The sequence below is a fragment of the Numida meleagris genome, chromosome 6, assembly GCF_002078875.1.
Source record: "Numida meleagris isolate 19003 breed g44 Domestic line chromosome 6, NumMel1.0, whole genome shotgun sequence".
In the NCBI taxonomy this organism is placed as follows: domain Eukaryota; kingdom Metazoa; phylum Chordata; class Aves; order Galliformes; family Numididae; genus Numida; species Numida meleagris.
This window is the reverse complement of record NC_034414.1, coordinates 15,854,792-15,877,946: the sequence shown is the minus strand read 5'-3', so window position 1 is coordinate 15,877,946 and position 23,155 is coordinate 15,854,792. Positions and strand designations below refer to the sequence as shown.

Here is a 23,155-nt window from a genome sequence, read left to right as displayed (position 1 = left end):
CTGGACACAGAAGGAGTTCCCATTAATCATGTGCTGGGTGCCGCTCTGTGGGCTGCCTTCCAGCTCCCGCCGCCGCCGTGTGTTTGCAGGGATTGATTGTTTTTTTTCCCCAGGTTGTTGAGTGCTGGGAGCAGTGGCCTGGGGCTTTCTGAGCTGGGGATGTGGCTAGCGGTGTATGTTTTGCAAGGACCAGAAAGCATTATCAAGAGTTCTTGTTTATGTTGGAGAAGAACAATTCCGGAGCACAAACACACTCCTGGGCATGCTTGATTGCTCTCTCTCTCTCTGTTTCTTCTTCTTCTTTCTCTTTTTTTTTTTTTAATGTTTGTGAAATCAGTTTAGCACTAAGGTCCCTTTTATCTTTAACAGTGTCGCAGCAAGCCATCGTCTCTGCCAGATTTGACTAACCCTCTTGTAAAACACATTAATACACAAGTATGCTGTGGTGCTGAACATAAATATCCTTGCTAAGTTTGAAGTTGATCTCATTGCTATTTTTGCTTCAGTAACTCCCTCCCTTGTGGAGTACAGTCATGGAAAAAAAAATGACAGGGACGGCTAAGTGGTCTGAGAGACGGCTCGTATTGAAGAGCATGTGTCTCCTCAGGTGCTTTAGGCACATAGTTCTTCATTGGATACCTGACTCCTTATCCATATTAACAAGAGTTAAGGGTCTACATCTCTTCAGGGTTTGATGCAAAACTAACCAGCTAGATCCAGAGTAGAAGAAAGGAGAGAATTTGCAAGTGTCTGGAGGAGTGACAAACACTCCTGAAGCCCAGTGTTGTAACGTCTGTGGAGATGGTGTCTGGACACAGAGAGTTTGTCCTCCCAAACTCCCAGGACAGGATCTTGCTTATCTAAGGCCTTCAGAAAGGTGCTGTTGCAGCAGAGAGGTAGGGCCAAGGAAGGTCTGCCAAAGATGGCCAGGAGACCTTACTCTTCATTGAGAGTCAGTGGCTTTCTAAGTTGATTCCACCTCTGCCAGAACCACTGTGCAAAGGCCTGTTAAAATGAAGTGAGGATGTTGCTTTGTGCTCCTCATTTCTCAACAGCCCCAGGGGCTAGGGGTGAGCAGCTTCTGTACCGGGCACTCTGCAGTGAAGGAAAATGGTGCCGTGCTCTGAGGAGCATGTCATCGTTCAGACAGCGTGCAGAGAGTAAAGGCTGTTTCCAGGCTGTGCTCTAGGGAATCTCGTTCAGCAGCACTAAATACATTTGATTTCCTCCTCAGGGAGGAGGGTCTTGGACTCAGATCTGTTTTGCGTGTCTCCCCCTTGCCAAGTATAAATGAAAATTCCTGAGGAGGAGCTGCTTTGCCTCACTGGATGCCTGGCTCCTGTTTTGCCTTCTCCAGTGCCCCTGAGGCACAAATACGTTGACTTTCCAGCATGTTCCAGCATGCTGTAATGGAAAACAAAACATTCAGCGTTGCATCCTGGGTCAGCTTTTTTTCTGGAAAGGAGTGTGGGAGCAGCAAGGAGCAGATGTAAAAATGGTGCTGCAACAAGGCTGCTTGGGGAGTGTGTCGGCCCAGCCTCAGGACCAAGGATGTGTCAGAGCTATTGCTTGCTTTGCCGGTGACTGCACTCTGCTTTCCCTCCTCTCCCCCGTTTCTGAGAAAGTTCTCTTGTCTGATCTTCAATTTATGATTCTAGGACATTGGCATGCAGCTGTACGGCTCAAGTGTTGGGATTTCCACTGTTTCTCTCAAGAGATTTTCCTGTGGTCTAGAGGCTAAAGAGTAATGTGAATTAACAAGTTTCTAGTTCTTACCAGAGCATTCCTGTTCAAAGGGAATGGAAGCAGGGGTAAACCAAGCTGATAATAAATGAACGTGTGCTGTCTGTGCTATGCCTGAAAAAGGCCTGCAGAAACCTTCCCTTGAAGATAATAGGAAGTTAAAATGGTTATGAATTGTGCTGAAATTGATCCGATAATACGAAGTAACCTTTTTCTCGTCCCAGCTGGTTTGTGAACACTTCATTATCCCACCCAGGCAAGTCAGGGAATATTACCGCTTCCATTTCCCAGAGGGAAAATAGATAAAAGACTTCAAGCCTTAAGCTGTGGAGTAAGTTAGTGTCAGGGTATAGATCAAAAGACCGTTAACTCAGTATCCAAATAGACAGGCTAGGGAGAAGAATTGCTGTTCTCTTTCCCCTCTCTATGCAGCACTGAAGGAAACAGATTTCAGGGGAGACTCAAGCCTGCATGCTGTGGTATGAGGGTGAGATGGCAGAGGATGCATCAGTATGAATGGACACAGCAAATCTGTGATCCTCTATCTTAGATATACAGGCCTGGTTTTTCAGCTGCTTCAGGCTTTTTGTTCCTCAGAGGGGATGTTAGAGGCTGTTCTCCATTACAGTGTCTGTATGCAGCCTAGATACATCCCTGGAAATGTGGTGAGATTTAAAAAAAAAAAACTCCTGTTACGCTTGAAAGCACCTTCCTGTAGTGTGTTGCTTATCCATTCTAAAGGAGTCACTTTGCACTTACACTGGAGGGAAAAAAGCTTGCTGTAGAAGGGCTGGCTGTGGCAGAAGAATTCAGAGGAACTATTTTCCAGCAGAGCCAGCCATGGTGTACAAGACCTGTATCTTGATTATGCATCATCAGGGACAGAGGCTGAAGAAAACAGTGTCTTCCAAGCACCTTTTTCTCTGCAGGGGCCCAGCTCTGGTTCCTGCTGTGTTTCCAGAAGCTCCTAAGCCCTGGAAGATGAGGATGGATGTGTGCAATGAGTTCTGGCGCTGTATATGCCCACCTCTTTCTTCTTCCCAGGCAGTTTAGAAATGCCTACTCATGCTTGGACTAGGAGCAATGGATCCATTTTGAAGCACTTAACATAGGGTACAGCACTCCACTTTACAGAAGGGTCTTCTTCAAGAGCTTTCTCATGGAGCTGTTCGTGGACTGTTCAGAGCAGAATGAGATGTGACTGTGGTGTGTTCACAGGCTTGACAGAAGCAGTAGCAGCATTTACAAGATGCTGCAGACATGAATATAAACACATTCTGGCATCTTCATACCGTCAGGTCTTTACGGTGCAGTCTTACTCCTCCTCATTATCCAGTGCACACTTTCCAATTTAATCAAATGCTTTCATAGTGTCTTCTGAAACTCTCTACTAAGAAGATGGCTTAATGACAAAGCGTATTACCACATACTGATTCCCATAATAATCCTTGACATAAAGGATGATTCTCTGCTTCTCTCTCCTTTTCTTTTTCAGCTTTTTGCTTTCCCAAATCCAGCAAAGGACCGGAGCCAGCAAGAAGACTGGACTGCGTGGAAAAGAAGCTTTTGAAGAGGGCTGAAGGTTTGCAGTGGTGCTGTGGATTGCTTTGGTAGGGAAAGGTCAGTGTTGAGTCTGTTGACCCATGTTGGATGGCAGTTTGGGTAGATAATGAAACTTTGTAGTTCTGTAAGTCAGAGCACTTCACTGAAAGCTTTAGAGCTCCTCTGCTGGGAAGGTTTCATCTGACAACTTCTGGCTGCTTTCTGGGCTGTGCAACATGTGCTTATGAGTTGATAAGCAGCCAAAGGCCTTTTCTGAAGATCATCTAGTGAGGTGTGTGAAGCAGCGGTGGTAATATCTTTGATTTTACAGAGAGGGAGCTTGAACACAGAGGTCATGTTTTCAACAGGTGGAGCTTAGTCTTACTGGAGGATGAGGTTCTTCAGTCAGTGTGCTGAAGTTAAAAAAAAAAAAAAAAAAAAATTCTGTCCCACAGCTGCATTGCACGTACCAAGGAAAGCATGTTTGTTCAGTTCCCAAGAGCTGCCTCAAGGCCAGAGTTATCTGGTCCAGCTTTCTGGGCCAGCTGTACCTTAACCCCCAGTCCAGCAGCATGCCTGCGGCGTGCATGAGGTGGCTGTATTAGCAGGAGGCTGATAGTATTGAACTTAGAGCCCTCTGGGAGCTGTGCTTTCCTAGCAGCATAGGTGCAGCAGGATCTCCTGTAGCACATCTGTCTTGTTGCGTTGGCAAAGATGGGCTGTAGGGCTGCATTTTGCCCTTGCTTACTGCTGGGCATTTAGTTGTGGGAATAAGTGCGGTATAAGGTGTGGGATGTTCTGTTTTGCCCCAGTTCATAAAAAATTATCTATTAAAGAGACAGTACTGACATTTTGGATACCAATTTTCTTGCCATCACTCATTATTTTTAAGTATTGTTTGTTGTTGTTTTTTTTTAAATGCTTTTAATGGCCTGGGAGCTATTTCATTTGCTTTGGCATTGTTTCTTTACCATCCATCAGGTGCTGCTTTAGGGCAGGTTCTGCAGAAAAAGCCTGCAGACCTGGATTTCTTTGGTGTTTAATTAAGTACTGTTACTGTGCAAGTTGAGGCAAATGGACCGAGAGGAGTGTGCTATGACTAAATGAATGTCTGGCCAGCATCAGAGTGTGTGTGTGCGTCTGCCACGTGCTTTCTGAGCTGCGGTGTAGGTGTGTGCCTGTGGAAGCCTTTCAGTCTGCCAATAAAAATACTGTGGTCTGTCTGATGTGATCTGCCATTGAGATTTCGGGTGCCTCAGTGTCAGTGCAACAAACTGCTGCCTGTGTAGTGCTTCTGCTGTCCTGTGCTCAGCACACAGAACTGGGGCCAAAGTACTCAATTTTTGGTGCGTTCCTCTTGTCCGGTTTGTCCTGAGGGATCAGGCTCAGTAAGGATGAGAGCCTGAGACTGGTTGCCTGGAGCTTGTCACTCTCACAGCTGGCACTGCTTGGGCTGCAGGGCTTCTCATATCCTTACAGCACTGCTAGATTTAGGGAAGTTTGAGCCTCCTGCGCTGAGCAAGGGATGGGTTAAGGGCCTTGCCCAAGATCATGCAAGAAGCCAAGTCTGGTGGACAACTGGATTCAAGCCGTTCAGTGCCTCATTTATTGAATTAATATTCAGACGGTTACTTCTTCCTTTCATGTGCAGCTTCTCTCACACAGAGATTTTTTTTTTCCTTGTTTTCTTGTTTCATCCCATCTTTGTGTATTTTGTTTCCGAGCATTGTTTGTGAGTGTGGTAGGAACCTGCTCTTGATTTCTGGTAAATGAATGTAAAAGTAACTCTTTTCATTGCATGACTAAGTTTCACCGCCTGTATTCCGTGATTACTTTTTAAATTTGGTTTACTGATGAAGCTACTCTCTATTGGGTTGGACCAAATGGACTTCATTATGGAAATGCTTTTGGTCTTTCAGCCACTTTTTCAATTAGCAAAACATTTCCTGTTACCAAGCTCATGTCTTATTAATATGGTTTTATGCATCTGTAAATACACCCTTGTGGCATGGCTTGCCATTTTCTGTTCGCTGAAGAGCTCATTTATAATTATCTCTGTGATTCAGAACAGACCTTTGCTTCTATGTTTGGAAATAGAACTCAGCCGTGCGTATTAATTAACGTTGTTTGTTCTTGTCCAGTTTCAAGAGTGTTCCATATTGCTTCTGTGGGTCTGTTATCAGTACTGAGGCCGAGGGACCCTGACAACATTGCGGAACTCTGCACGAGACCCTGAGTCCCCTGTTGTTCACCGCAGTGCCGTGGTGCAGATTGGCACCTCTATGCTTTTTGGGGCCATCCTTAGCCCGAGCAGCAGACCACGGCTCACCCCAGCTGTAAGGAGAGCGTGGTGTGTGAACGGCTCGCTGTGTGAGTCAGTGAGCCTGCTTCTGCCTAGGAAGGATAGATCATACAGGAGACAGCCCTGATTGCTCTCTGATTTATGGTCTGCCATCCCTGCGTGAATCACCGTGCTCTATAAACCTGCAGCTGTTCCCTGCCAGCATACTGGAAGGAGATAGATCCCCTCCTCCCAGCATCAAAGCTGAGCCCTGTGAAAGGCCCTACCAGCTGTGCTCAGTGGAGCAGGACCTGCAGTGTGGAGCCAAATTTCAGGCTCCCTGTCATCTGCCTGCAAGTGCAGTTTGGGCTGTGAGCAGCTTAGTCTTGGGTTTCTGAGGACTCAGATCAGAAGAAGGTAGAAGTTTGTGACATGTGGAAATGACCATGCTGGCTTTTTTTTTTTTTTGAGGGAAAGTTTCTAGAGTCCTCTGGAGCTGAGGATCCAGCCCAAGGACAGTGAGCGTCGTTACCATTCCCAAGCTGTCAGATGTAAACCAGCATCCCCTCAGCAAACTTGTGCAATTTCCTCTGTATGTGTTCCTGATGTTAGTAGGAGTAGGCCAACTTACAAAGCCCAGCATAGCCTTTAGAGCCTGTTTCTGGGGAGCATCTGCCTGTGTCAGGGCTGAGGTACCTGTTTTGGGTTGTGCAGGTGCGCATAGCAGTGGGAGCGTGCCTGGCTGCTGCCATTCCTGCTCTGTGGCTAAATGAAGCCTCTGGGAGCTGTAAATCTGTCACCTTCCCTGAACGCTGCATTCGTGAGGCAGCTTCTCATTGAGAATTACAAGTCTGTTCAGAGCAGACGGTGCCACCAGCATCTATTCCTTCCCCCTGCCCCAGGCTTCTGTGCTGCAGCGTGGTAATTAATCTGAGCATTGCTGGAGTTTCTGATCTTTCATGAGGATCAGGAGTCAAGTCTCCTTGATATATATGCCACCAGCTCAGAGCTGCTCTCTTCTCTAGTGAAATACTATTCTGCTGCCAGCTGTTTTGTCAGATGTTATTCTAGAGGTGAATGTTTTCTTGCAAAAGGAGAGGACGGGCATGGTAGGACTGCTTGAGCATATTCTCACCCTTATGCTCCCTACTAGCTTTATTAGTTCCTAAAGTGCAGACCTACCTGAGGTTTTTTTGTGGACCAGAGCGAAGCAAAAGGGAACAATTTCCTGCGAATAAAATACAATTATGCTGCAGTATTGGCAGCTGCTCCCAGCCTTGCTTCAGGAATAAACTAAAACCAGATGTTAGAAATGTAGCAGGAAAGAATACACTGACCAACCCAGCCTGGTAGCCAGCTGAAGTACAGCCTGGCTGTGAGTACTCATTGCCTGCAGGTAAGAGATCTTACCTGAGGATTTATCTACTGGAAGTGTCTTGCAGTGGGCTTGCCAGGGTCGATGAATGTCTGTACTACATAGCTGGGTTGCGGGTGCTGTTTGTCCCTGGAGGAAGCTTGTGAGAAGTGAACTCTTTGCCCTTGGAAAGGGAGAGGTAGAAGCTGTTTGTCTGCCTGCTTCAGTGGAACTCTACAAGATTTTCAAACAGAGAGAAAGCAACTTGTTTGCCTCGTTCTGCGTTGGCTGGTGTGGAAGGAAGAGGAGGGCTCTTTTGATTGAATGCAGCTCTTGGAAGGGGAGAGGTGGTGAGGATTCAGTTGTACCTCTTCAAACTGCCTCACAGAGCTGCTGGTGACAGTGATGCTCTGGGCAGTGCCTTCGTCCTGTCTGCCCAATCAGGCAGGAGTGAAATTTAAATTTAATTTGTTTTCCATCAACAGGAGGCAGTGAAGTGACATGGAGCTGTGCTTACTGCTGATGTACTCAGGAATATAGCACATCTTTAACATTTTGCATGGGGTCTGACCCACAACAAACTCTGGTTGGTTATGTATCTGCAGTGTTCCATGTTGTCAGGCTATCCAAAGCTAGTGTTTGTGTTGCTTCCTCCTCAATAGCTGGGAGGCAGCAGAATGATGAGAAGGGCTGTGAGAAATAAACAGAGTGAGGAAGAGAATTAATTATCCCAACGTATTGCTGGGGTTCAAAAAGAAGAGGGTGTTTGGGTGGATGACAAGTGTGTTCCTAGTTACATTTGTAAAGATTAAAAATACATGGAACTTAGAGATCTATTTAAAGCAATTTTGACAAGTATTAGTGAGCAAAGAAAATTCTCTGGAGACAGATTATTCTGTAAATGCTGAAGACAAAGTTTCTGTCATCTTCTTCAGAAGTAAAAGCTAGGTGCTGCAGTCAGCCAGATCGTGGGATGTGCTGGGTAACAGATCTGAGACTTCATTTATTTTGGTTTAAGTAGGAGGAATTGAACATGGAACTATACTGAGGTTTCCTTACAGTAATGTTGATGGCAGTAGGACCCAGCCACCGTTATGGCTTGGTCACATAAATGCTGTGCTCACACAACGGTAGGTCTGATCCTTCTACCACAAGCATTAATCTTAAGGAAAATGAGCTTCCAGAAGTGACAGCAGAATGAGGAGACAGAAGGAAGATGATGGCTGTGCAGGAAGGCCACATGCTGATACCATCTGCCTCTCTTTCACACCCTGTGAGGTCTTGTGCTGTGTAGGTCACTGAGATGGATACAAGAGCTCTTAATATAAGTGAGCACTGCCTAGCATCCCTGAAGCCGCTTGGATGGCTTGCTCACTGCATTACCTCAGCAAAAGGCTGGAAGTGTGAGTTCTTTGCAGGAGGCGAGGAGCAACATTGCCCTTTGGGAGGAGGGGCACGGTGACTGGCTTCTCAAACTTTCTTTTTTTTTTTTCTTTCTCCAGGAATTTGCTAAGCCAGAAAGATGCGTGAATATACTGAGAAGAAAGAAACATGCGGGACTATCTGTCTCAAGTACCTGCTTTTCATCTTCAACTTTTTTTTCTGGGTAAGAAACTTCAGCCTGCTTCAGAGGCACCCAGATGACACTGCAGATTTGGTGGCAAAGGCACAGAAGCCTTGGCCGAAGTGAAATCTTTAGCAAAAAGCTCTGACATCTGTGGAACCCAGACTTTGTTCCATGGTGTGAAATCCCATCCCTTGGACTTGCCAGCCCAAGCTGCAAAAATTGTAGTTTGACACTGGGACCTCTATCTGTTTATAGGTCTTATTTCAAAGTATGGAAAATAACTGGATGCCTGAAAACATACTCTGCTTTCTCTTCACCTAGCTAGCATATTCAGAGAGCCTGAGTCCTGGCAGTAGAGGAGGACAGCTGGAGCAAGGATAACAAGTCGCTCCTTGCAGCTTGATCCACAGCAGCACTTCTCAGAGTAGTGCTTTCCACTAAAAACTTACAAAACTGAGCAAAGGGTCAGTGTCCCAGATAGCTTGCACCTCCTCCTGCCTGGCCTGCACAGCTGGCCTCCTTACAGCCCTACCAGAGCACTGCTCCCTATCCCAGTGAGGTCTCTGGGAGTCCTTCCTTCAGTGTGGATTTCTTTAGTTCAGGTTGCAGTGCTGGGGCACCTTCTGTTTTCTCAGTTCAGTTGCTCTGGAGGTGAGAAGTTCTCACATTGGATGCCCCTCATTTGCTTGCCTCTGTTTTTACCCAGCTGGCTGGCGGGGCTGTGATGGCAGTGGGTGCCTGGACCCTGGCTAAGAAGAGTGACTACATCAGCCTGCTCTCTTCCAGCACATATTCAGCAACCGCTTATATTCTGGTGGTGGCAGGGGTGGTTGTGATGGTTACTGGCATCCTTGGCTGCTGTGCCACCTTCAAGGAGCGTCGGAATTTGCTAAGAGTGGTAAGTTTGGGGTTTTTTTGAGAGGGATGCTCCTTTTTTTTCCATGAAGAATGCTGGGAGGGAGGGAAACGTCTATTGTACACCAACTCTATTTGTCCTAGGGCAAATACCATCAAGTTTTCCAGCTTTTAAAAGCAGTTTTATCTTTGTCATAGGTAACAGAGTCTACTGCTGAGCCTTTCATTTCATCAGTCCAAAGAATGCATTTACCACTGCATACCTCAAAAGGACAAAACAGTTGTGCTATCTGCACCATGTGTAACAATGTCTATTTGAAATTGTTCAAAACCAAATCTTGTGGCTTTTCTCTTCCTTCTTTCCTGCCTGTCCCATATTCTTTTTTTGGAAAATGGGAAGAGAAAACAATGTACGAGAGACCTGTAAGAAAACTGGCTTTTAACGACACTAAGTTCATACCAAATTAACATGCTTTTTCACAGACTTATCAAAAATAAGAAAATATTAATTGGAAATTTTCCGTAGTGGCAAAAAAAAAAAATAGTTCTGAAAATAAAGCCATAGAATTTTGATAATCTACTGCTTTTTTTCCACCCTTCTCTGTGTTACTTGCTCAGCTCCCTGTTTACCCACCTACACCAAAGTGTGTACTAGCCCTAGGGTTTCTATTCTGCTTCCTCCCTCGCAAATTTCCTTTTCGGTCAGGAGCGCGGCAACATTCTTCAGTATTGAGCTGCAGTGGTGAGCACAGTGGCTGAAATAATGATCAGTGGCTCTTTGCTTCCACAGTAACAAGAAATGATGCTGCAGTAACCCTTCACTAGCTCCTTCAACTTTGCAAGTCCTTATTCACGTGACCGTCCCTTTTCCCTTTTACAGAGGAGCAGAAAGAGAAGCCATGAGCAATCCTGACACTTGTACCACTGCTCTGAAGACCTAGTAATTCCTGTGAGAGGCAGAGTAGGGCTAGGAATGGAGAATGAACCCTGGAGGAGAACACAGGGAGTGCTTTGCTGGTGCTTGTTGACTGGGCTCCCGGTCTGTAACAGTCTATTTTGGCCTCTCTTCACTTACTTTCCATGCCAAAGAGATCTCCCTTTGTCTTTTTGCCTCAGCCAGAAGCTACAGATGAAAATCTGGTTGGGTTTTCTTTGTTATTCTGCCACAGAAAACTAATAATTGTGTCATGGGAACAAAAGGTCACTCTGTCCTTACACCATGCATCCTTTCAGAATGGCTGGTCGTGACAGACCTATTGTCTCTTCTTGCTTGTGCTCTGCTTTGGTTGCCAGTGAGTAATGTACACAAGAACCATGGCTGTGCTTTCCAGGGCTGAGTGAGCCTGCCTGGGGGTCTCTGCCAGCTCTGAGCTCAGACAGTGACTCTGACAGCTTCACTCTCAGTGCCCCAGGGGCTGTGCCAGCCTGTTCCAGTTTCCCTTGGTACCAGAGGCGCATGGCAATATGAGAGGGAATGTTGTTAGCGGTGCTCCTCTCCCCAGTGCCTCCTCGATGCTGTTAAAAATCAGTGGACAACTTCGGCTGCTATTTGTAAAACGTGTCTGGTTGTTAGTTTGTTGTTCTGTTGAAGTCTCAGGAACCCGTGATCTTGTTTGTTGCCTTTCTACTTAATTATGAGTTCTAAGGGCTCATTGCTGGTCCCTTGCAGCCGTGCTACTTCTTTGTCGTTGCCCATTTTCCTTCCTTGTGTGCCTCCTCAGCCAGGAGATTCATTGAGGCTCAGGCAGGAGACATGGCATTTTTGTGCTCTGTGAGCGGAGATGGCTGTGGATCTGCAGCCTGGTTAGTGCAGTGCTGCAGGACAGCCCTGCTGGTGGAGCTCAGGTGGCAGAGGCAGCAGTGCTCTTAAGACCTGCTCAAACTTCAGCTTAGATGCTGAAGCTGCTGCCATGTTCTCCAGGGAGCCGTTTCAGCAGTATTTATTAGGCAAAACCAAGGATGAATGAGTTAGGCTTGCTTTCTCTTTTCGGTGTGCTGTGCTACGTCCCTGCCAGAGCAGTCAGTGTGTGATACAAAGTTGCCACTGGGGCCTTCTCCCTATGTCAGGAAGAATGTAGATAGGATTTATGAACTAGAACTGAACTTCTCCTGTCTCACTATAGCTGAATTGCTGAAGTAAATGCCAAGTGCAGCAGAGCACCAGGGAACAAAAACCTGCATTGCCATCCTTACCCAGCTCCTATATTATACTTCAGTTGAGATGTATACTTTCATCTGCAGAAGTGTACAAACAAGAGTCTTGGGAAAGAACTTATCCAAGTTTCTATCAAAGAACTTCACTTCTTTAGATGGTTGGAAAGATCTCTCCAGAGAGTGATTTGTGTTGTAGGTGTATTGAATCTTTCTTTTGGATTATTCATAGAAAACACGCTCAGATTTAATGCTTCAAATACCTGAAGCTGAATGGAAGAAATCTGGACCCTCTGTATCTGAAGGACACACCGTGCTGTCCTGACTCTCACTTGAGCCACAGCAGGAATAAATTTTGCACAGAGCCCACCCAGATTCCAGACATGTCTCCTGCAGGCCTTTGGGTGATCCCACATTTCTTACTGGTTTCCCAGCTTCTTGGGAAGTGAGAAGGGCATGTCCCTGCAGCTCCACTCCAGAGCTGGCGTACTTCCAATTTCCTTACAAAAGTCTGTTCTGAAAGACCAGCAACTCCTGGTGAAGAGCAAGTAAAGCAGTCCTGTGCTCTATGTGTGTCTGTCTCCAGAGTGAAAGCTGCCACTCCCCTATGACAGCATGATGTGGTGTAATAGATACTCAGATAGGGGCCCTGAGGGGAAGATGAGGCCAAGATAAGGATAATGATGCAGACTATCAGCAGAGGCAGGTTGGTTACTTGGGTGGCAGATGCACTGACCTCACTTACAAGGGTTAACAGGGACCTCATGCCTCTCATTCTCTGAACTCTGCTGGATATGTATTTGTTCGTATCCACAGTAAGCGAGCATGTGCTGAGCTCTGGTGACACAACTCAGCTCCACCTGAATGCCACTGACATGACGACACTGAGCAGAGAAGAATAAATAAAAGAAGCTTTGCAGTTCATTGGTTGTTCCCAGCATCTTGCCACCCTCCTTCCCCTTCTTCAGCAGAGAGATGATGTCAGGGCAGTAAGGCATAACTAGCTCCCAACAAAAGAAAGCCAGCCTTTGTATCAAAGTACTCCAGTCCTTTCTTGCCCCTTTCAACCTACTGTGAGGGCTGGGACCAGTGTTTGGCTACCCCCCCCCAGCCCCCCAGTTCTCTGCTGAGTGACTCACTGCCATGGTATGAACGGGTACCTTGTACAAGAGTATGCAGAGACTTTCAGTGTGGGGCTGGGGAGTGAAAGCCTGAGATTGTGTGCTCAGATTAAAGCCTGGCCTGCAGATAAAACCCAGCTGGTCATCCTTCACAGCTGCTTTGTACCACTAGGAGTGAAAGAGGAAACCTGAGCTGCATTTGTGTCTGTGTTGTTTCATTCCTGTGAAGTAGCTCAGAAATAATACCTGTGTCTACCAGCCAAGGAGGGTTGCGTAGCTCGGAGAGTAACCCTTGAGTAACAGAAAGCAATCTTGCTGTGTCCAGGGCTTCACTGTCCTTCTGCGTGCTCGGGAGAGATGCTTTCATGGCTAGCTATGTTTATAGGGAGCTGTTTGCTTAATCCCTTGGGAATAGCCGTGTTCTGAGCTCGAGTAAAACAGAAAGTGGGAGATGCAGTGTTAGTTCTGTCCCGAGCAGGACAAGTCTTACAGGGACTTTGCACAAGGTCCTTGTTATGGCTGAAACTGGTGCCACTTTGGCTTCATCTACAAAAAGATGAAGTTAGTAGCAGTCGTAGAGCAGCCTGGATCTGTAAAGAAACTGCCTTTTTCTTTTCATCTAAAATCTATCCGCTTCATCAGTGTGCTTCAGATGGTGGTCGAGTCCCACAGAAGTCACTGGGAATGTAAATCCATGGCTTAAACTTGTGTTTAATTGGTCTTCTGTGTCCTTGGTGAAGTAGGCCCTTTGTTGCTTTATTGAATCGTGATAACATACGTTTTTCCTTAGTAAATTTGTGAAATTCCCTAAACAATATGAAAGCAAGCAAAAGTTTCAAAATTATTTAGTAATGATGTCAGAAGCAGATATTTTCTATGATATTGAATGTATTCCTCAGGTTATCTGGCAACCACTCTCTTCTGTCTAGTGATCTTATCTTGGCTGCCTGCATTATTCCATTCTCGTATCCTTCTGGCTGTTTGAGTTAAACTCACACTTGTTTCTGCTTGTCTTCAGTTATCAAGCATGTTTTTTTTTTGTTTGTTTTGTCGGTTTGGGTTTTTGTTTTTGTTTTTTTAACCTGTGGAATTGTTCCCTTCCTATCCTATTGAGGTCCTAATCTCAGCTATTGTCTTTGAGATCTCCTGCAGAAAAACATCAGCAAAGACAGTGTCATGCATTTTACTAGCTAGTGATAAGCCAGCTCCAGGCTTCTATTCTAACATCCTGCTTTTCCCATTATTTTACAGTATTTCATATTGTTGCTGTGCATCTTTCTCCTGGAGATCATTGCTGGAATCCTGGCCTATATCTACTACCAGCAGGTGAGTGGACAGTAGTCCTAGAGAGTCAAACCGGGGAGAGAAAATAGCTGATCATCATCCCATTTCTCCAGCCAGTATTGGGCTTGAAGGCTTGGGACCAAGGGTCTGGTTGGGATTCATCTTTCTACATGTCTGTACTCACTTTCTACCCCATACAAAGACCTTAGATTATTCACTACTTTTGACAAAGCATTAGTGGTTACACTGGTTACACTTGGGAGGCTGTTCAGCCTTGCTGCTCAGCTCCTTCTCATGGTTCGCCTTTGCACGCTGCAGAGCCTTGTAGAAGACAACTGTTGAGGCTGTGGAGATCCCCCAGTACCCTTTAAGTCACACTGCAAGCAACTGAAACGACATTAGTGCTTCCTAGTATATTCAGGACATGGAAGTGATCTTGTTGCATCTAGCAAGGTAGCTGCTATGCTCCTGAACAAAGATGGTCCAGCTGATAGGTCCTTTCAGGTCATGAAGTTTTTGAGATCTTCACTTAACCAGCCCAGCTGAGGGTAACAGCATGGACTCCCAGCAGCTGCAGTTCTAACTTGGCTCTTGCAGTTGCAGAGAACAGAGGCTTAAGTCATCGCTTTGTTTTCTAAGGCTATTTAGCCACCAGAACACAAACAGCCTGGGAAATTGCTCTCAAGTCTGGAAATTGATTGGAAAGGGTGAATTAGAATTGTTGTCAAGTGTCTGTCTGAAGAGCAGCTGGACATCCCATCCCATCTAGTTGGCTTCACTGCTAGGATTTCTTGCCATTTCTTTCTATTTTGAGACTTTGCATTTTCAAGATGGGCACTGGCAGTTTGAGAGGAGTCAGAGAGTTGAGAGTTCACTTGCTTGGTAGGAACCAAGAGGAATCAGTGGAATGAGTGCATATATTTAACTGGGATAGATCAATCCCTGGAGCATGGAAGAAAGCCAGGGTCCATCTATGCGAAGTCACTAGGTTCACGTATGACAAAGGATGAAAAGGAGCTGGTCCTTATAGTAAGGGATGACACGTTTGAGCTGTGCCCTTGAGTGCTTTGAATCACTCAAGGGCTCTCTGATCAGTAGCTGCACTTTCCCCTTGCACTGTGGCTGACAAATGCCCCTTCTTTCCTGGTTGCAGGCTGCTTGCTGTGTTTGCCACTGTTTTTATTTCAGCCCCTGCTTTGGTATCTAAGGCTTGTGTGTCTAAACACCCTTTCTTTTGTTGTCTTTATTCCATGCTGCAGTTCTTCCCAGTGAGCCTGCAGGTAACTGCTTTTCTCCCAAGTACTAATTCTGCTAATGGATTCTCCTCTTTATTTGCCTCTGACGCCTTCCAGCTGCTGAACCTTTTGCTTTCTCTTTATTACATTAAGTCCTTTGCACTTCTGTAGAGCTTCCCAGCCCAGGATCTCAAAGCATTTTGCAAATATTTATGAACGATGCCTCTTATCAACTCTATGAGGTAGGTATTGTCCCCGCTTGACACACGGGGTTGGGAAAAAACAGTATATCAAGAGGAAAATGAACTGCAGACTGTATTTTGCCCAGTGAAGCATAACAAGATGTTTGACCTCTCATTTACTGCTTACTGTACAGAATAAAAGGTATATAGAGAAGCTATCTCTATAGCTATCTCTACAGATGTGTGAGAGGAATTTAGCTAGATTAAGAGCCTCCATAGGAAGAAATATTTGAATCCAGTCACCTGAACCTACCAGTGGTTTATGATAGGAACGTTTTCAGAAATGATGAACTTACAAAATCAGACTTTATCTCTGTGGTTTTACAAATTTGTCACTGTTATCAAGAAATGCCGTGGAGTAATCTTGCAATCATGCTCTTAATCCCCTCCTCTAGGGTCTTTTTTGCTGTCATTTCAAGAGCTATTCAGACTATGTGGCCTCAGTCCAGTGTGCCCAGGACTCTGATTTCTTCCTGCTCCAGGACAGACTGATTGTGTTTTAGTATTTTGTCATGTCTTTCAGGGAGAGAAGACTGCATGTGGTCTCATGGCATATTCATATTCAAGCAGACACAATTTTGTATTGTATTTAGATGCAAACGTGTCTTGCCAATCTCTTATTTATGTGAGGTGAGGACCCATATGGTGATGTGTTGCACAGACTGAAATTAGGCCCAGAATCACCTCATTCCAGTTACAAAAGTGGAGGCATCGTCTTTAATCAGCTGGAAGTAAGCTTGCATGCTTCCTGGAAGCCAGTCCAACCTTGAAAGATGATCTGAAGGAAGCTGTAGCTTCCACTTTCTGGCTTTCTGTTCTCTTGGAGCAATGGCAGTGAAGCTTACTCGGGTCCCGTGAGTTTGCCTCGTGATTTTATCCCACTTGTCTCTTCTATTCAGCTGAGCATGGAACTGAAGCAAAATCTGAAGAACACCATGACTCAGAAGTACCGCAAAGAGGGAGAAGAGAGAGTGACCAGTGCAGTAGACAAACTGCAGCAGGAGGTGGGTGTTGCTGGAGGTGGAGAGAATTAATGCAGTTGCACTCAAATACACAAAAAGTGTTGTGAGCTCTTGTCATCTGACATACAGATCGCTTCTTCTGAGTCAAAGCAGGTTGGGTGGCGTGCAGGGTCTTGGCCACTCTACCAGCAGAATGGCATGGGGTAATCTCTGAACTGGATCGTTGGTAGGATTGAGTAAACAACATGTAAATTGCTCCTGGAGTGAACTGGAGTGCCGAGTCACTCTGACAGCTGTTTCTACTTACCACATGAAAGCTTTGGAGAAATTGCTGACATTTTTCATTAAGCTTCTCGGTACCCTAGAGAGCGAGATGTAATGAAAGACCCTGCTTGCTGCTGCGAGCTGTATCTGGCTCTGGGGTGGTTCAGGTATGGGCTGTCACAGTTCTGACAGGCTTTTCCACGGAATGGACCTTTGTGCGCAGGCATGGGTCCAGCAGTTTCAAAGCACGTGGCCTGCTATGCACATAATGCCCTGTTGCCAGGTGCGTATGAGATAGTAACTGGTGGTTATACTTACCCTGTTAGCGCTCTCTGGTCAGGTGATTAAGAGCTGAGGCAGCTGCAGGTGCACTCTAGCTGCAGTTCATCTCAGCAGTAACAAAAGTCACAACTGCTGAGAGATGGATGAAGCTGATAATTAACGGCCAGCATTAAAACAGAGCTCACTAATTACAGTAGTCAAAAAATCTAGGCTAGTGAGATTGCTGGAGTCTGTCGACAAAGGAGAGTGAAGCCCGGAGCCTGAAAAGGGGTGGCTGGAGGGAGAAGGAAGCTGCGGTGCTTGCAGGCTCAGCTTTGCTCTATGTGCTTGCAGTTCAAGTGCTGTGGGAGCAACAACTACACAGACTGGGCTGACAGCTTCTGGATCAAATCTCCAGATGCCAGTGGACGGAAAGTTCCTGACAGCTGCTGTAAGACAATAACTGACCTGTGTGGCCGAAGGGACCATCCTTCCAACATCTACAAGGAGGTAAAGAACAAAAGGGCTTCGGAACCTCTTGTCACAGAGTTCATCAAGGAGGGGTGGGTGGAAAGTGAGGATATTGGGCTGGTGCTGCAACCTGTTGGCACTTTGTGTCTCTAGCTGAGTGCTGAGTATTTAAAAATATTTGTGGAAGAGGAAAAAAAAAAGAAAAAAGAGGAGTCAGAGTGTCTGGGCTCCTGCATGTGGGCTGCTATTACAGAAGCATGTATTCGTGGCTACCGGAGTGATACTATAGCCAGCGCCCAGTAAGTATGGTATGGGATAAATTGTCTGCACAGGAGGGGCCACAGTTTAGACAAGGAGAGTACTTCAAAGCTGTCTCAGAGCTGTTCTTGGCATTTGCAGGGAACCTGATGTGTAGGAGAGGATTGTAAAGGCAGTAAAGAAGAGACTTTGGGAACTGGAGAAAAAAGCAGGGATATGTTCTGCACCATTTTATTTGATATAGAGAAAAATAATAAGTTATTGCAGAATATGCTGGTGGTGAGGGAGTGGGAGACATTATTGCTTCTGTCTGGAGACTTGGGTTTGAGCCCTGCATAGAATCATAGAATGGCTTGGGTTGAAAAGGACCTCAAAGATCATCGAGTCTCAACCCCCCTGCCAAGTGCAGGGTCGCCAACCACTAGACCAGGCTGCCCAGAGCCACTTCCAGCCTGGCCTTGAATGCCTCCAGGGACGGGGCATCCACAACCTCCCTGGGCAACCTGTTCCAGTGCGTCACCACCCTCTGTGTGAAAAACTTCCTCCTAATATCTAACCTAAATCTCCCCTGTCTCAGCTTAAAACCATTTCCCCTTGTCCTGTCGCTATCCACCCTCACAAACAATCGATCCCCATCCTGTTTATACGCTCCCTTCAAGTATTGGAAGGCCACAATGAGGTCTCCCCGGAGCCTTCTCTTCTCCAAACTAAACAAGCCCAGTTCCCTCAACCTTTCTTCATAGGAGAGGTGCTCCAGCCCTCTGATCATCTTGGTCGCCCTCCTCTGCACTCGTTCCAAGAGCTCCACATCCTTCTTGTGCTGGGGGCCCCAGGCCTGGACGCAGTACTCCAGATGGGGCCTCACAAGAGCCGAGTAGAGGGAGACCACCACCTCCCTCTCCCTGCTGGCCACTTTTAATGCAGCCCAGAACATAGTTGGCCCTCCGGGCTGCCAGTGCACACTGCTGGCTCATGTCCAGCTTCTCGTCCACCAGGACCCTCAAGTCCCTCTCCGCAGGGCTGCTTTCAAGTACTTCTTCCCCCAGGTTGTATAAATACCTGGGATTGCCCTGGCCCGAGTGCAGCACCCTGCACTTGGCCTTGTTGAACCTCATTAGGTTCTCATGGGCCCACTTGTCCAGCCTGTCCAGGTCCCTCTGGATGGCTTCCCTTCCTTCCAGTGTATCGACTGCACCGCTCAGCTTGGTGTCATCTGCAAACTTGCTGAGGGTGCACTCGATTCCATCGTCTGTGTCATTGATAAAGACATTGAAGAGCACTGGTCCCAGGACTGAGCACTGGGGGACACCACTCATGACCGGCCTCCACCCTGACATAGAACCATTTATCACAACCCTTTGGCTGCGATTCTCAGCTGCATTCTCAGCTTCCTGTTACTGCACTTAGTGAGGAGCAAATGGAGGTTCAGTCAAGGATCAGAACTGACAGATTTGACCTCCAGCATGAGGAAACAGGATATGGGGGAGGAAGGGAACTCCCTAGCAGACAAATCAGGCCAGTTCCAGAGAACTGCAGTTAGGGATGAAAAGAGGTTGGCGCTGAGCTGGTAGAAGGGCTTGTTTCACTTCTAGAAGAAGCCAGTCGAATCCCAGAGTAGCTCAGTTAATAGGCAGGTAGCTCTCAGACCTGATTTATTCATCCTGTTGAATAAAACTGGTAGAATTTCTTGTGTTTTTGTACCCTTCAGTCCTATGACCTGGCTTTAATTTGCTCACCATAGATCTCTCTGTGAGTTAGCATAGTCTGTTTTCTCAGCAGTGCAACTTGTGCCTTGGCTGGCTGTACTGAGGCATGGGAGCAGCAGCTGGAGCCTTTTCCTTGTCTCTGCCCCCTGCCAGGTGCAGAGATGAAGTCCAATCTTTCTGCTCTGCTAAAGCCGCACTTTATTATGTCCAGCTGCTTGGCTGGGTTTTGCTCTCCTGAAAGAAGACTTTCCAATAAGATCTGTTATCTTCCAAGGGCTGATGAGATGTCTCTGAGTGTGGAAACCTGCAAGTGTGTGAGGGCAGAGCTGGCTTGCCCTAGCCTCGCTGTGTGCTCTGTGAAGCTGGAGTTACTGCCCAGCTGGGTTACTAAGGAAGGCCCCGTGGGCTGCCCAGTGCGCAGCATTAGCTCTGGACTGTAAAAAGCTGCCAGAGGCCATGTGGATCTACATTTAGACGCTGTACCTCATGATACAACATCTAAGTCAGAGTTTAGAACAGATTTTAGTGGCTTTGGGCAAGAAGAACCTAGAAGACGGTCAGATCAGGACACGGGAGCAATTGTTCCACATTGGGGCAACTGGAGCTTAATCTCAAACCTAATTCAAGCATGGGAAAAGTGAGGCCTTTGCCATCCCTCCCTGGAGAGGTGCATGCTCACTCGTTCACTCTGCCTGTGCACTTGTAGGTGTCTGTGTTCACTGTAAACTCCTGGGGCTGTAGGGCCCCAGCACCCTTGGGGCACTGTTGCAGCCTACACAACAAATCTCCCTGATGTTACCATGGAAAACCTGCCTCACTAGTTGAAACAGTTTAATTATTTAAAGTGAACTCTTCCAAAATAATCAGAGAATTCTCTTACTGTTTTATTTTTGCCTTATGGCAACAAAAACACGGGCCTGAAGCTAGGAGGTTATGCTGCCAGCCAAAAATGCAAGTGAAAGGCAGAGGTAGGCAGCACCTGCCTTTCCAGGTCCGCACTGAAACTCATAAATAACAGTGGGAGGAATTTGCTTTTGAAGGGCTCCTCTCATGTTAGAGGTCTTGATGCTGCATTTCCTTGGAATTCTGGCCTGAAAGGAGCAACCCCCCTCTCCAGTCATGTACTAAGCAATGAGGGAGCCCTCCTCCACATACCTCAGAGAAAAATGAGCTGTTCCTTCTCTCTAATGTGCTGTTTTCTTCTGCACTTCTTCAGCCACCTTGGGTTTGTTCAGCAGTTCCTGAGACATTCAGCAATGGTATGAACTTTACGTCATCTATATAGCTTTTCCAGCGATACTGCAAGGAGAGGATGCTCACAGACACTGCTTTTTATAGGAACGCTTTCAAGGGTTACAGCTGCTGTCTTAAAGTGAGACGCAAGAAGTTAAAATGAAGATGACTTTCCTTGTCTCCTCTCTCTCTCCCTGCAGAATGGTTGCATTACCAAGCTGGAAAACTTCATTCAAGAACATCTGAAAATTATTGGCATAGTTGGGATCAGCATTGCTTGTGTGCAGGTATTGTGTGGAATCGTGTGGAATCTTGGGCTTGCTGGGAGGAAGCTAAAGAAACCCAAGAGCTAAGGGATGGAAAAATTAGTATTTCAGGCTTTTCCTTGCCTGACAAAGAGAAGTTGTCACGTAAGGGAAAGTACTTCAGCAACCTTGGGATTCACTAACTCCAGAGCAAGTGCATCTTCTGTTGGTCTGTAATACTTCATTTCTGGTGAAGGAAGGACGCTTTTCCGCTCAGACAGGTTTCTGCAGCAGGGCTGTGAGAAATGAGGTGCGGCTATGGCTGCTGGTTTGGTGGCCTGAGAGAGACCTCTGGTGGGGATGTGCCAGGATTGCCTGTGCTGCCAAAGAGCTGGTTTGGAGGAGTTTCCCATCACGGTTCATTAGCTCGTTCTTTTTACATTCAGAGTTTCTGCCCTGGCTCTGTCGTACTGAGGAACAGCACTATGGGTCAGCAAATGCTTAAGGAGAGTCTGAAGAATAAAGGGATAGAATATGGATGCTCCTACTCCATTTTAGGGGGGAAGACAGCCATAATATTCTTTACTTACAAATGCATTTATCTCTGGGAGTTGCTCATTTTCCCTTCTGTCCTGGCATACAGCCAAATTACATTCTAGAGTAGCTGATAGTGATTAATTATGAGGATTAGCACAGATTATGTTCTCTCACACTCATTGCAAGCTGGAGTGCTGTAGCTCCAGGCTGGAGCTGATTGCCACTCTGATCTGGGTCCAGACTGCTAGTTTGCCAGCTGCTCCTTCCACTGCATCCGTTCTGTTTTTTCATGCATTTCTCTCTTCTCTTTCTACCCTGTAGATCTTCGGGATGATTTTCACTTGTTGCTTGTACAGGAGTTTGAAGCAGGAGCCGTATTAATGGCTGTGGGAACTCTGTCAGCTCCCCCTCTGCCACTTCCCTCAGTGCCTGCCAACCTCACCACCCTCCACCACCACCACCACAGAAGCATCTGCAACCTGAGGACTTCGCTCTCATTAAATGCCTCTTGAACCGCGCACAACCTTACCTACCCCTTTTGGGGAAAGTCATCCTCCTCATTATGCACAAGGCAGCCAGGAATTCAGCAGGTCCTCTCCATTGCCAAGAAACAAGAGAGTTGTGGGTCTTCTGCTAGAAGCTTTAGCAAAACAGTCCCTTGATGTAACTACAAAGCAACATTTGTCTAGGGCCATTTCTCTTGGGGCTCTTCCTGAGCCAACATGAAGGTATTGGGATGCTACACAGGAACCACAGTTTGCTTTCTGAGAAGTGGCTCAGCAGAGCTGGGCATTGACTGTGAGGACAGATGATGTTTCTGCACTGAGCTGGAACCAGATCTGAGTTTCTCAGACACAGAAGATTTGTCAGTCTCCCCACAGCCTGTGCACTGATGTCCTAACACAGCTGTTCTCCACCTGAGAAGATGCCTGTCTGGTTGTATGGCGCAGGAGCTGTGCTCTGTGCTGATCAGGAGCACAACTTGGTACAGCTGAAATCTTGTCGCGGCTCTGATGTTGCCGATATCTGCGTGCCTTAGTATTTCTCAGCAATCCTTCCTCCTCTTCCTTGAAGCTTCCCTGCAACACAGTGCCATTAGGAGCCACAAGAAGCCTTTTGCCTCCTAGCAATTCAAGAGCAAAGACATTGGACTGCTTCCTAATTCTTTTGGGTCTAGTCTGTTTTATTTAGTGGCTTCCAGTGCGAATGAGAAAACTCAAGAGTTGTTTCCTGCCTGTCCCCTGCTGAGGTTTGGTGAAGAGCTGGTCTGTCTGTGGAGCTGATGTATCTTGCTACCCTTTGGCCTGTTTGGTTAGTGGAAATGCCTTATCACATCTCTTATGTGTTGAGAGACACCCTGGGCTTGATGCTCTAAATAAAACCTCCAGCCTTGTCTCTCTTGGGTGAGAAACGAATATATACAAATGTTGTATCAGCCTCCAAAGAGCTCATTAATCAGCTGAGGGTTTTCTGGCTTTAATGAGATCTGGAAGCCCACTTTCCAGACTATCCCAGCAGTAAACAGTAGAGTCAGCTTCCCCCAGTTGCCCCAGTGTATTTGGTAAATTGGTAGCGCTGGGTTTAACTGTTTAATTAAATAGATTTAATTAAATTTTATCTCTGCATTGGGATCCTGGATACATACAGGGCATAAACACGACTGCTGCCATGGAATTGGTGCCACTGTTATGCCAACAGGGTCTTAGTCTGGATTCATAGGACCTTGGGTGCCTCTCCTGTCCTGAGGGATTTGATTGTTTTCTTCTTAATCATCCTGGAAAGGGTTCTCATCAAGAAGTCTCCTTGGTAGAGCAGAATTATCTTATTTTCACTTTCCTGACAT

At 46.5% G+C, this 23,155-nt stretch overlaps 1 protein-coding gene across 2 annotated transcripts in view; it reads left to right on the top strand.

Moving 5' to 3' along the window:
• The window catches only part of CD151 (CD151 molecule (Raph blood group)), a 33,035-nt gene extending 10,106 nt beyond the window's left edge, over positions 1 to 22,929 (top strand). The window contains exons 2-9 of one of the 2 annotated variants that reach the window (XM_021402762.1): positions 3,239 to 3,363; positions 8,423 to 8,526; positions 9,194 to 9,385; positions 13,866 to 13,940; positions 16,275 to 16,379; positions 17,217 to 17,372; positions 20,731 to 20,817; positions 21,634 to 22,929. In XM_021402762.1, the coding sequence (XP_021258437.1) occupies positions 8,443 to 8,526; positions 9,194 to 9,385; positions 13,866 to 13,940; positions 16,275 to 16,379; positions 17,217 to 17,372; positions 20,731 to 20,817; positions 21,634 to 21,693 (759 nt within the window). In that variant the 5' untranslated portion in view covers positions 3,239 to 3,363; positions 8,423 to 8,442 and the 3' untranslated portion in view covers positions 21,694 to 22,929. The remainder of the gene's footprint in view (positions 1 to 3,238; positions 3,364 to 8,422; positions 8,527 to 9,193; positions 9,386 to 13,865; positions 13,941 to 16,274; positions 16,380 to 17,216; positions 17,373 to 20,730; positions 20,818 to 21,633) is intronic. The other variant, XM_021402763.1, reaches the window with a different exon arrangement.